The sequence below is a fragment of the Protopterus annectens genome, chromosome 5.part1 (assembly GCF_019279795.1).
Source record: "Protopterus annectens isolate FY-2018-M chromosome 5.part1, PAN1.0, whole genome shotgun sequence".
NCBI lineage: Eukaryota > Metazoa > Chordata > Ceratodontiformes > Protopteridae > Protopterus > Protopterus annectens.
Window position 1 is genome coordinate 531505263 of NC_056736.1, and position 14776 is coordinate 531520038.

Below are 14776 nucleotides of genomic sequence, written 5' to 3' on the forward strand. Positions count from 1 at the left end.
TTGTAAAGAGGAGAAGCCAGGAGTAAGTCAGCACTTTGTAGGATTTGAACCCAACTGACTTTGGCTAAGACTAAGCAGTGGTGTCAATAACAAGGGGTAAGAGTGGTGGTCCAGTAGATAGTAACTATTATGTGCAGACAGTGAAGAATTTGTTAAGGCTGCTGCAGTAAAGGGGAAAGCTGCATTCAAGTTAAAAAAAAAATGTATTTATTTATTTTACATTTGTTTACTGGGAAAGCCCCAATGGGCAGAGCCCTGGGGAGAAAAGCTCCACAAAAAGTGACAGTACATACATTAGTAATAGTAAATACAGTATGGCAAACGATGTATACAACATAAGTTATAGTAGATGCAGCAAGTCTAACAGTAGATGCAACATCAGATATGGAGTGATATTAACATAGAACCTGTGAGTATTAATTTACATTTGTAAAGGGAAGTAATTCTAGATTTATCACACATTTAAGAATAAATAGAAAAAAAAAAAGAAAAATCATAATACAAATAAGATCGTTGTCCAAGAGACAGGCTGAATAATTAATGGGGACTGTACTTATGTTAACAGGAGATCGGCCAGGGGTTTTAAAAAGTAGAATATCCCTTTTCCTGTGGTTGATCTACATTCAGGGGCCAGGAAACATTAACTTATCCAGGTCCAGAATAAAATTTTAGTAATTTTGCCTTAGTTATCTCATTGTGATATTAAAAGCTTAGATCTGGATCGTGCTAAATTTCTTTGTTCTTGAAAGTTTCTGTGGCTTCAACATTGTCAGAGTTCAAATGGTTCTGCCAGTTTTATTTAGGGAGGGTAAATCTATTCTTAGTAGGTAAAAATAATAATGCTGCTGCTGCTGCTGCTACTGATGATGATGATGATAATAATAGTAATAATAATCCAGTTTGTTAACCAGGTGGTACCACTGGATGCACAGTCCCTTTACAGAGGTGACCTGGGAGCAAAGTCAGATTAAGTGACTTGCTCAAGGTTACACAGTAGGCAAATTAAGGCAGAGGGGAATCAAACCGTGTACCACAGGAACTATAGCTTACAACTTTAACTTCTACATCAGTAGCCAAACAAAGGAAACATTAATGTGTAGTTTCCTAAAGATAAGTATAAACTGCATATTGTTACACCACAAGGGAAAAAATAGAAGGTAATTTTCAAGGTGCATTATTATGTCAGAGGGGTGACACATTGAAATGGCCATCTAATCTACATCTAAGAGGACTGGTATTTTGGGTAAGTAAGATGGAACTGTATTTATAAAGATGGAAGTAGGAGAGGAGAGAGTACTGACCCTAATGGGACCCTGTTATGAACAGGGCTTCAGTCAGTGATAGGTCAACATTGGCTAGGAAGTATTTACTTGAAAGAATGTTTTTAAACCAGCTTATACCTCTTTCACTTGAACCTATAGATAATAGTGAGCTTTAAAGTCCTTTGCAGTTCACCAAGTCAAAGACCTTGGTGAGTTCAATGAAAGCAAAACCACTGAGATTTCCTGTATCCATATTTATTGCAATACATTACCATAAAAATAATAGTTTCATCAGTACCACTATCAAACAGTCTGTTCATTAAATTCTGTGTTTGTGGCCTGGTCTTGCTGCCTCCTTGGCATTTGAGAGATTCCATCATTCGGTGTTTATGTGCTGCCACACATCACAGCATACTTTGTATAGTCTTAGCTGGCAGAAATAACATTTACATTATCTAAGGCTGTCACAGATGATAGATGTGGGTCTATATTACATCATTGAACTCACAGGAGTTTTGAACGATGTAATGTTGAACCAGGAAGTTTGAAACCCAAAAAGTACGAAAACACAGAACAGTGATTTTTTTTTTCCCCAGGGAAAAATCATTGTTCCGGTAAAAAAAAAAAAAAAAAACACGTTCACTTTAAAGTTAAACTAATGTGGGGGGCACACCCGACACACACCCCTACTTCAATATACCAACTCCAAGATCGCACAACAGTGGAGGAAATAGCAAAGCCGTGAAAATGGCCCACCAATTTTTTTCCCAGGGAAAAAAAATCGGTGTTCCGTGGCTTCACTGTTTTCACATTTGGGTTCAATATTACAATGTTTGGACGCCTGTGAGTTTGATGTTGTAATATACACCCATAGATGTGGGTATTTATTAATGTTATAAGACAGTTTGAGATTTCTACAACAGCTTTTATGAAAGGAAGTATGAGATGATGATGGAGGCATCAGTATGCTGAAGAACTTTTACACAAGCAGGAATATATTCTTTACTGAAGGCCTGACCTACGCCACTCTGCTTATATACTAATCTAAAATGTCTGCAACTAGTACTTTTTAATCACCTATTGAAAATTAAGGTGTTTTCAGATGGTTTCCATATAGCAGTGTCCAAAGTCTTTGTCCTGTGCTTTTTTCTGATGCAGAACAGATGAAATCCATGATTGTCACGTCAGCTCTCCTTAATTCTTCTTATCATAAATATCTGTTACTAGACAGAATGTAATGCATGATGTTAATCTTTGAGCTTAGGCCTGCATTCTTTTAACAGAAATGGGTTAGCAGGAGCTATTCTTGCACAAGAAGTCAGCTACATGTTCAAGAATGTCTAGTATCAGCCTGTTGTCTAACTGCAGCATAGTCCTTCAGTTAAGAAAATACATATAAAAATCCATTTAAAGACATAGATATAAATTGCACATTCATGGAAAATGTCTGTTGCACATCTTACAGTAGCTAGTTTGAGGTTTGTGCATTGGTGTGTCCTGATAAAAGAAATACCATCAGTAGAGATAATAAGGTGTGGTTAATTAGTATTTGAAATTACTAGAATCACACAGTCAAACCACAAAAGTAAAGACAAATGGTAATAGTTTTAAATTCTGTGACTTATAAGTGCAAGTTTCATAATCGTGAGATTCAATGTGTAAAACTGGGGATTTATATATACTAATTCTGACCTAGTAAAAAACAAAAAAGACAGACCAAGCACGGAATAAATCCACAGGAACGGAAGGATGTCAGAACCACAAAGAGAATAAAATAAGAGTTTAATTATTAAACTCTATTTTATTTTCTTCTCTTTGTGGTTCTGACATCCTTTGGTTCCTGTGGATTTATCTAATTCTGATCTAGACAGCAAAATGTGGCGTAGAACATACTGCCAAAAGGATTCTGACCTAGCTCTGCCTCAAACTATTCCCTTTTCTTTGCAGTACAGTGACCTTGAATTAGTATTTGTAAGCAGAGGGGTGTAAGAATGCAAGGGAGGCTTCCCCCCTGCAAGAAATAACTTCAACAAAGTGATTGTCAACATTTGTTTTCCATTAGTTTCTGTAGTTTATTTCATTCATTTATTGATTGATTGCATCATTCCGTCTCTCCCAGTTATGGGTCTCAGAATTAAAGGAAATGTCCCACAAGAGATTTATTTCAGGCCAGCAGGCCCCCTTGCATGCCTCCACAACCCGTCTTCTATAAACATGCTAATGCTGACATCACTAAACCTTTGTTATAAGAGGTCATTTTCTTAACCCAGCAATTTCAACAAACCCAAGCCTCAGCATGCAGTTAATTAGGAATTCAGTTACAGAAATGTACCAAATCCCAGTCCAGGCAAATTGGGAAAGTTAATCCAAAATGCATTTAGTCTAAAATGCATTTAATCAATTCACATTTCATTTAACATACGTCTAAACTAGACAATACTTCTCCAAAAGACATTTTTGCAGGAGTGCAAGTCATACAACCATGGAGAGACTAAAAGTATGACCAACAGTGATTCAATGTGTAGTGGTATTTTCACTTTTTTCCGCAGTTATGCAACCATGGAATGTGCCCCCCCCCCCAAATGGCTTTTGGAGGAATGTTCTGTTTCTGACAGATATTAGATGAAGTACGATTCAGTTAGGTGTGCTTTAGCTTAACTTTTTCAATATTTTGTGTTTAGATAAAATGAGTGTTAGGTCAATCTACATATACTTGTACATACATGCACACACACTTTATCTATCTGTGTATATATATATATATATATATATATATATATATATATATATATATATACATATACATACACGTGTGTGTGTGTGTGTGTGTACACATAGATATATAATGAAGGATTTTGCTTCTAGACATCAAGAGCAGAAACGTGTTAAGATCGGGAAGGAGAATCAATCACTGGAAGATCACTTTGCAACTCAGACGTTGCTGAAACTCAGGAAAATGTTTTACTCTTTGCCTTTCAAGATTATGTATCCCTGAAATTCGAATAGTTAACTTGTGGGAGTGTAAGTACAGCCACTGAAAGAATCTGTTGTAAATATCTCAAGTGATCAAGCTTTCTTTTCCATATATGCAGATAGTTTAATTATCAACTCTCTGAAAGTGAACTGTATATACCGAGGGTGAGAAAATAATGGAGCTTCAGCATCTTATTGTATAAGGAACTACATTTGATCTTTGACAATGACTGGGTGTACCTTAGGACTAGCCAACACTTCATAGTAAAAGTGTTGTCAGAATTGTTTTTAATCTGTCCCTTCATCTCCATGTTTTCTTGCAGAAGCAAAATCAAGAGCAAAAAATTAACATCATGGGCATACACCATGAGCTCAAGTTCTTCCTGAAGAAATGCATAAATTCAGAAAGGATGAACATCTGTTAATCTCCCATGCTCAAAGAGGACAGAGTATAACACACCCTTCTGTAGATTGCCAAGTTCATTGTTTTGGCATCAGCGGCTAACCTCCTGTTGGCAAATGCAGCTGCCAGAGGACACTTCATCACATTTGTTCTGTGGCCACATGGTCATCAGTTCACATATTCAGTAAGCATAAATGGTTGAACAATAACTTGAGCCTCCTTTGGCACCTTTGTGTTGCAGAATTAGGCCTTCTGACCCTTTGCCACCTTACTGTTGCTGGATTAAGCCTTCTGAGCCTTTGCCTTGTTTGGCAGTACAGTGTTGCAGGATTTAGTCTTCTGACCCTTTGCCTCCTTTGGTACCTTATTGTGTTGCTAGATTAAGCCTTCTGACCCTTTGCCTCCTTTGGAACTGCAGTGTTGCAGTATTAAACCCTCTGACCATTTGCCCTTTGATTATACTCTAAGCCGAGCCTCCAAGAAGCTTCATTGCTTGAGAGGCTTCTCAACACTTGTCCACTGCAGAAGGCCTCTGAAATTACGTATATCAGATTTGTATTTACCATATCAGTTAGTCTGTAAAGCTGTAACAAATGTTTACTTTTATAATTGTCCAGGTGAATAAACAAAAAATAGGAGAAGTAACTACACTAAGAATCATAGCCACAATTAATTATAAGTTAAGCACTTTTGTCTCTTTATTCATTTAAATTTTTTTTGTTTACTATCCACTTGAACTTTGACAAGTTATTAGAAGTGTACTTATAATATCAGTAGAGCTTAGGTGAGGCTTTCTGTAGTGGATGCTTATTACCTATCATTCCCCTGTGTCTGTGCTACAGATAGAGTTTACTGCAAGTCTGTTAAGTATTTGTTGAAATCTCCTTGTATGTTTATTTTTTTCCTGTCTTTCTTGTGTACTGCTTATGTGGATGGGGAAAAGATTGAGTGGTATGGGGCTAAGTATACTGTAATAGCCCAGTATGTGGTACAGCTTCTGCAAACACAGTGAGCGTGGGAAAGAAAGATCATTTTATTGTCAATATTTAAATACAAGAAGAGAAAAAACCCAAAGCTACCCACTGCAGAAATCCTAACAGTTGCACATTGAAAAAGGTTTCCTCACAGATAAACTGATATGACGAGTGCATAGTATTTCTTAGCTACTTGTAAATTTCAGTTTTGTCTTTTTATTTATAATGCCATTCTGTCAAAACTGAAACTAGTGCAACTGATATTTTTTCTTGCTTAATTCTAGGGTGTCTAGTGATATAAGCTACAGAAAACAGCCATGGGGTCTGATCAAATCTTTCATTGAGAAGAACTCCTACAATGGCTTGGAGGATTACTTCAAACAATTAGGTGGGTCAGTTAAGATTGTTATATTTTGTAAGTGTCATACAGACGATTCTCAAGATTTAGGAGCACTCCTAGAGTTTTGTCATAGATATGCTAATACTGTTTTGACTGCCTCAGATAAGCTACTACATGTTTGTTTTCCAAATAAATGTTAGAAGCCGTGCTGTTTTCTGAAGGCACACATTTTTGTTTTAAATTTAATATTCTGTTGCACATGCCATCTCTTACGTATATCCTAGAAGGTTGCTCAGCTGAGGCACCAGGGATGTTTAATCAGTTTATATCTTAAATAACGCTACATTTTATTTTTCAGACAGAAGTGTTTTTGTTTTTTGTCTGAGACTGACATGGAATGATTTAACTGAGTTCTGACCCTTACCAAATTGGTCCTTGTCCTCCAGCATTGTTACTTTACCATTAAGACAAGTCAGAAATGAAGATTTCATTGAAGAATTGCATTTTGATCTAGGCATGCTGAAGGAAGACAGGACATGTGGTATTGTACTTCTGCAGTGTACTAAACACCAATGGTGATTGTCAGCAGCAGCAACAATCAGCGGCTGTAGGTGAAGTAACATAATTACATGTTCAACTGTCGAGTAAGGAGAGTGTGGCAGGATAGCCAGAAAAAAGGCATGACAGTTACTTATCCAGTTGTGAGGGGAGTCACACCATGTGCGCACTTCAGGCAGGAACTGGTACAGAGGGCTCAATGACCTCTATCCATAGGTGAAGGCAAGGCTGTGAATGCAGAGGGTGGGGGGGTGCACTGCAATACAGGCTGTCAGTACAGTGATGCAGGATTGTAGCCACTGTTGACACCTATTGGTATAGGGCATTGTGGAGGAACTGACACAATATCATGACAGTAGAGACATACAGTAGCATAAGATTGGGGGAGGGGCAGTGCATATGCATTAGCCAAGGGCAAATATATGGATGTGTGCGCACACACAAACACACACACACACACACACACTTTCTGTCAGTCTCTCTCAAGCTCATAGATCCATGAGAGAGTGGCTGGAACATTCACCACCCAGGAGAATAAGTTGTTATTGCAGGGTCTATGCACATGTGGCATGTGCATCCTGTACAAATGTAAAATATACAGGGCATTCCAGAGTCAGGTGTGGCAGAGAAAGGTGGAAAACAATGATGATGTGGACAACCATAATAAAACCATAATATAGGTGTGGTAAATAATAAGCCATGTTCTGTTGCATGCTAAGAGGAAGGCATGGTATATTTCCATGGACAAGTCCACCACAGGAAGTGGACCACCCACACATAAACAACTGACAGTATTGGAAGAGTCCCTGGTATTCCTGACCTGTATATTAGAGATGGATTAGACATGATTGCGTGATAGTAGGGAAGGTACCAAATTAGTAACAGCAGGTACATTTCCATGCTGTACAGTGACCTGCATGTGAGAGGGATGGTTCAGCAAAAAATATCTGCATATCTCTTCTCCAGATACATCTAGGCTGTAACTACAATACCCTGTACCACAAATTATGTGTGTGCCTATATGCTATTCCCACATTGTGTCACATACCAATATGTGTGATGGGGGTGGCTGAAACATATATCTTTACACTTTCACAGGTTCCACTGGTGGATGGTGAAACATGAAATGATGGCACATGCCTAAAATCTACAGGCCACCAATGTCTGACTATGATGACAGTGTGCACATGGCACAGCCGGCTTTGCACACATCCCCCAACACAGTGTGATAGTGGAGAGGCAGGCTAGCCTTTCTTCCTCACTGGTGTTTAACACTTGTCACCTTCTACATGAGATCTCCACCTATCCTACAGAAGAGTCACCACACATTATGGGGGGGGGGATGCTGGTGGACATCATCACCATTACTCCATGTGTTTACAGCCTAAAAACAACACTTGCCATGAGTGAAGAGATGTGCCGGTCAGTGATCCAGGCACAGGCATGTTCTACACACACCATGATGGAGTTGGGGAGTGCAATGCATGGTCTTTGTAACAATGTGCAACATGTATGAGGCCTGCTGTGTGTCCTGTATTGCCTGCACAGTCACATGGACTGTAGGAACAAGAAGATGATGATGATGCTTGGATCTTTGATATTTAACATAATAACCAACCACAGGTGCATCCATGGGACAGCTGATAACCACTCACTGTTATGCATCTGGAAGCCTTGCTGGTCATGAGCATGAAAGGATCTGGAGGCAAGAGGGGTGGCCACAGGCAAACCATATACAGATGGCACACACCTTTTCCACAGGTTGCATCACTGACAACCTCTGACCACAGTGGCTAATATATGTGGTTGTGCCTGGTCTCACACTTGTAGCCAGTGATGCACCTCAGGCTGCAAACCTGGGATGCATTACCAGCTTTCTGGTCATACAATTCTACACTGTCACTTTCCCCAGGTGACCAATCTTTTTCTAGGTCATAGGCCCTGCACATCTATTGACCTCCAACATGAGACAACACATTGTATTTCCTGTGCATGCTCCTGAACTGCTACACTGTTGTTACAGCTGACCACACCAAGCCCAGAAACAAGAGGCCAAACCAGTACACACAACCAGTGTTTGCAGCATGGTAATCCTACCCCAGCACTGGTGGATGTATTCTCTGACACCCCCAGCCTGTTACCCACCTGAATGGATACCACAACAACCTCCCATGATCCTTGACCATATGACAGTATTGTTTTCACCTGTCACTGTTCCTTACACCATGTGTGCAAATGGTGATTTGTGTGTAGACTGCTCACTCTCTAAATTATGGGTATAAGGTATTGTTTAATACATAGCCTGGAGGGGATAAAGCATGCATCAGTTTTATTCTGTATTGTCTGTATCTTCAGCCAATGAAACATGTATATTCAGCCATAGATATGGACTAGATGTCACCTTTTTGCCAGTGCCCCCATGTTTTGTGCCTCCCACTGCCTTTCATTGACTACAACTGCAGCATGCTCTTCTGAAAACTTTGTCCAGCTTCTTAAACATTGCTGCATCTGGTCTCTTGGGCAGTACTGTAATATTAAGAAACCACTTATAGTTTCAGTGCATTTACTAGTGGCAGTTTTCTCTTGTATATAGTTCATCCCACAGTTATTTAATTGGATTTCTACAGAACTTTGACTACATCTCTCATTTCTTTCCAACGGGTTCACTGGAAACCTCACTAAATATACACACAGCAGGCTCATCCAAAAGGCATTTTGAGTCCACTCAATCCACCCACCATTTATTTTGGGAAAACTTTGTACCACCTCTGCCCTTCTGCTTTGCATTATGGGCATCCAGTTTTTTTCTGCATGTATTTTAGCTGCACAGTTACTAGTCTGAAGACAAGTTCTTCACTGCTCTAGTTTGTAATAAATAGCATTCCAGTCTGTAAACCCTCCTCAACAGACATCCTGCTGGTCATCATTTACTCTCTACTTCATAACAGACACTGACATCTACTCTTACTGCTCTTACTCAAACTATTTTTTTCTCTTATATTTTCTTCATTTCTTCTAGACATGCTACTCTCATTATTTATATCATCCTGTTCATTATTTATATCCTCCTGTCCTTCTTCACTAGAACTGAATTCCTGCAAGGAAGTCACCCTTGGCCTCCCTGCCTTTCTTATTTTTCTTGCCTGAGACTGTTATTAAACCACTTTCAACTCTAAACTACTATTTGCAGTCACTATTGACTCTGTGTACTCAGCTTTGTCTTTAGTGCGTTTTTAATTTTCTATAGAAATGTCCCTGCAAGCAAATTGATATGTATGTAACAGTGAAGTCTAAAGTTTGAACATTGGTGTGTGGGCTATATTTTTATGTTGATTATAAACATTATAGCAGCTTAAAACAAAGAACTTGTCCACAATAAGAGCTCCATTTTCTTAGACCACAGCAGTCCCATTGGTACTTTCTTCTTCAACCGTGTTCCATTTATTGTTTTTAGCAGTCTACTGTATCCTTTCATTAAGATTAAGTTTAATTCTCCTTTGCCCCAGATGCTTGTGTAACCAGTTTCAGTTCTGAGCCAGCATTTTTCACAGCTGCAGTCTTGTATTCTGGCTTATTCTTTTCTAATTGTTTTGCTTATCTGTGGATATCAAAGTCCATAGAAACCTCCTTACCATTACACAGTTGTTCAAACAGTCAAGTGCAGATTTTTTTTGCTGTTATATATATATCACTGTTAGGTTAAAGTGATATTTGACTAACTCTCCTACCAAAACTGTGTCCTAAAGCAACAAAATCGAAACTTTCTTCTACTGGCAAAGAGGCCTTTTAAACTTCATTGTTCCTTATACTTCACTCTCTCAGCAGATTTGTGTACTTACCAAGTTTTTAACCCACTTTGTTTACTCTCACTAATGCTTGGATTCGGCCCACTCCCCTACCCTACCCCCAATTCTCACCCACCCCCTTTTACTGTACATTTGTACTTCCATAGCACTATCCACATTCCTCAAACCAATACCATTGGTTCCCACCAGAAAAAAAAATCAGTCAATAGAATTACTCCCAATAATGACACTCACTCTAGTTTACCACGCAAGACTCTCTCAAACTGTCCTACCCTTTGCCCACTATAACTATCACATCTCTGAAATCAACCCAGTACACTCCTAACATTTTCTAATCCTAATTTATAACAAAGATAAAGCTCAAGTTAAATAAGATGCCCGTAACTCAGATTATTTTACTATTCCTCCTCACTCTACTAGCCTTCATCACCAATTGCCAAATCCACCTCCTTCAAATACTTGGGACTACAACTAGTCCTCACAATGAATATCAACATTTACCCAGCCTGTCTTTCTCCATAACACTCTATCTCTATAGACAAACCACATCTGATTTATTTATCTATACATATCCCAAAACTAAGTATCCAAATTTACGATCAGATACCAAACCAAGACCAACACCCAGTGACTACAGTGTCTTAACGTACCGAGACAGACAAAGTCATAAAATACCAGGATTTACAGGCAGAAATGAGAGCAGTGTAGAAGGATACCCAGACAATTCCAATAGTAGTAGGAGCAACACGTCTTATAAAAAAGAATTTGCAATCATACTTAGAAATGTTACCGCTACATGTAACTGTGTATGAATTACAGAAGGAGTCATTACTGTGCACATTCCAGGTGCTGTGAAGAGCACTTCTGGCTAACATCAAAGACTGAAACAGTACTAATTTCATCAACATTAACCATACGTTGACTTAGGAATAGGGTCCATTCCTGTCATGGTATTAGAAACCCAAAAGACTTGGAGAAATAAAAAAAAAGGGAGAAATGCCCAAATTTAGCAATTTTGAACTTCTAGCAACACTCCTAAAATCAACAATAGGAAAACTGTATGTTTAATAGCAATTTACAGACCACCAGGGAATAACATTGATACAACTGAAAACATCCTGTATTGAATATCCCAACAAATTAATCATGAAACTATAATACTTGGACACTTAAATATTGATTGGCACTTCATAAAGACCACTACCCTTACTAAATCCATACATTTATACAGCTTCAAGCAGTTAATAACCACACCCACAAGAATCTATAAAACTTCAGGGAGACAACATTAGCTTTTTTACCTCACTGGTACTGTTGCTTCGCTTGTTCATTTTTCAGATTAAAGCCCCAATGGGGAAACTTCCTTTTTTGTAACTTGGCCTGTGTTGAACATTTTTGTTAGATGTTAGAAGAAGTAAATGTAAGTGCAATAGGCAGATTCCATATAAAGACTTGCACATTGTTTCTTTTTTTGTTTAGTCCCAGAACAAGACTACAAATCCTGCTCTATCTGTCAGTGATTTGTGCCAAAAAACATTTGGCTGAGGCTTTCCTCCCTTAACGTGTTCCTTGCAACTCAGCATCTGAAATGCCTGGCCCAAGCAAAGATGGCATAATGCCCAGCATTCGTGTCATCCTTCGGCCAAAGAAGAAACTCAAGACACCAAGTTGATTCACATTCAAACATTTCTGAGTCAGACTTACCTGCTGAGGTTGCAGAACCTACAGTACATCAGATATCCTTTCATTTGCCCACTACCAAGACCCCGTTGAACACTGGTATGGCTCCTGAGGCTTTCCAAGCTGCACATACTGCAGATGCACCACACCTTATCATTTTGGAGGGACCACATAGACTCCCTAAAATCCTAGGCCAGGTAGAGATTCCAGGTACTCTGACTGAAATACTCCAAGGTTCTAAACCTCTGAGATTTGGATGTCACGCCAAAAAAAAAAAAATAGGTATATGACATCCCCTACAGCTTCTAAGGAAAAAGAATGAATCAGTTTCTCCCTGGGTTTATTTAAAGCTATCAGAGCCTTGAAGCCTCCTTCTTTTGTGACACAACTGCCTTAAGCCATACAAGTACATACCCAAGGTTCTTCTTCCTCCTTTGAGGAGGAACATGATGCAAACTCTGATCATTCTCCAGATTATACCTCACAAATGCATTCTCTAGCACAGCTCTCTTCAGATGAAGGGGACTCCCTTTCTCCAGATTCTTCCATTGAGGAGGCTTCTTTTAGAGATACTATTCAGAACGTAATGTGGTACTTTGAATGGTAATCAAAGCAGATCTCTGAGGTACAAAAGGGATACTATGGCCTTCTGGAAATGGGCACACTGGTCCCTTCTCCAGTCCCTTCAGTACTAGAAGCATACCAGAACACCTTCCGGTCAACATCTTCTGTCCCTGATTCTCAACCACCAGCACGTAAAAGACCAGACCAGTTCTTTAAAGTACCTGATGGCCTTGAATACCTGTATAAGAATCCTGTAACTGATGCTGCTGCAGTCTCTCTTTCCTTGGATAAGCTATCTAAGCTGCTCCCCAGTGCTAACATCCTTCCCACGTGCAAGGATAGTTAGGGCTGTGGATAGGTGGGATAAGAGGATCTGTACCTCCTTCACCCTGGCATTCAGAGCTGTTAACTGCCAAACACAAATGACCAGATACTTTCTCTCTGTTCTACAGTCTTTGCAAAAGGTTATGTCAGACCAACAGTCAGCAGATTCTAAGCAGCAAAGGCAGACCTTTCTGTCTTAAGTACCCTGATCTAGTAAGTCCTGAGTAATGGGATCGAGCAACAGAAAAAGACAAACTACATAGGGAGTCCCCTTTGGGGAGGCATCCCTTTGGAAGCAAAAAAACAAAAAACAAACTGTGACTATTTTCCCAACTGTCATCCCTCTCCTCAACCCCTCTGCTCCTCTATCCAGAAGATTTTCTCTCTCTATCTCTCCTTTTGGGAAATGGTAACTACTGACAAATGGGTTCTGGCTATCGCCGTCATAGAAGGAGTGCCAGTATCCTTTACAAGACAAGGTTTCTACTCCAAAATCTTTCTGGTACCAAGGAAGGAAGGAAGGACAGTGGAGAGCCATTCTGGATCTCTCTCCTCTAAACACTTTCCTGAAAGTCCCTACTTTCAGAATGTTGTCGCCACACATCCCTCCTACCTTTTATTCTTTTTCATGTCTTCCTGGTATCCCTAGACCTAAAGGATGCCTACCTTCACATTCCCATTTGACACTCTTGCAGGAAATTCCTCAAATTCATCACTGCTCATCACATTTTCAGTTTACTACGTTGCTCTTTGGCCTTTCTACAGCACTAGGAGTCTTTACAAAGTGAGTAGCTCCAGTGGTGGTTTACTGCCCCACACATGGAATTCAACATTTTCCGTACTTCGATGTCCTTCTGATCCAAGCTCTCTCTACTGACATCCTCTTTCAGCATGTACATTACATGGTGCATCACCTAACAATGTGGGATTCATAATCAGCTTCAAAAAATTCCATCTCACACCCACTCAGGATCTATTTTTTCCTGGGTTGCAGACTGGACACACACAAAATGCTTCCCTTTCTTCCTCAGGAAAAAGTTCACAGTCCATCTAGCTTCTTCCAAAATCCTCTATTCAGTGTGATACTGCACAGCAAGAGAGATCCCCAGCGCCTTAGGTTCCATGGCAGCTACTATCCCAATGCCTCCTTTGTCCAGGCTATACATGCAGAAAATACAGCAGTGCCTGAAATCAGTGTGGTCTCAACATTCCCACCCCCCTGGATGCCCTGATATCTCTCTCTTACATTTATTCAAAAGGAGCTACTCTAGTGGGATAAGCAGGAAATGCTTGACACTGGTCTGCTCACCCAAGCCCCACCCAACCAAGTTCTTCACTCAGATGCCTCGGACAAAGCCTGAGGTAGCATGGACAAGATCTCCCCAAGTGCAGGGGAAATTGTCTTCTCCTCTCCTGAAGGAGCAAATCAACTTAAAAGACGTGAGAACTCTTCGTCAAGCACTGCATATCTTCCCCCACCTATGGAAAACCAGACACACTGATGGTGTACACTAATGCCACCACAGTTATGTGGTATTTAAACAGTGGGGGGGGGGGCACAAGGTCTTACCAAATGTGCAGGTTAGCACACTAAGCATGACACCTTCTCACACAAATGAACATGACTCTGACAGCTGCATACATTCCCTCACAGAAGAATGTACTGTTGGACTCCTTAACCAGGTCCCTGGAGGACCCTCATGAATGGACCCTGAAGAGACAGGTTTTCAAAACATCAGGCACCACTGGGGCACACCACAAATAGACCTTTTTCCTTCCCCAGAAAACCGTCAGCTTCTTGAGTTTTGCACTGGAATCCCTTTTCCATTAACTTGGAGGACAGACACCTTCTCTTTCCAGTGGTCAGAGAGGTTCCTCTATACATTCCCTCC

General features: G+C 39.9%; 1 protein-coding gene across 2 annotated transcripts in view; it reads left to right on the top strand.

The window, feature by feature from the left end:
• Positions 1–14776, top strand: part of GRAMD1C (GRAM domain containing 1C) — a 961713-nt gene that overhangs the window by 690497 nt on the left and 256440 nt on the right. For both annotated transcript variants that reach the window (XM_044073151.1, XM_044073150.1), the window contains one exon: positions 5897–6000. In XM_044073151.1, the coding sequence (XP_043929086.1) occupies positions 5897–6000 (104 nt within the window). The remainder of the gene's footprint in view (positions 1–5896; positions 6001–14776) is intronic.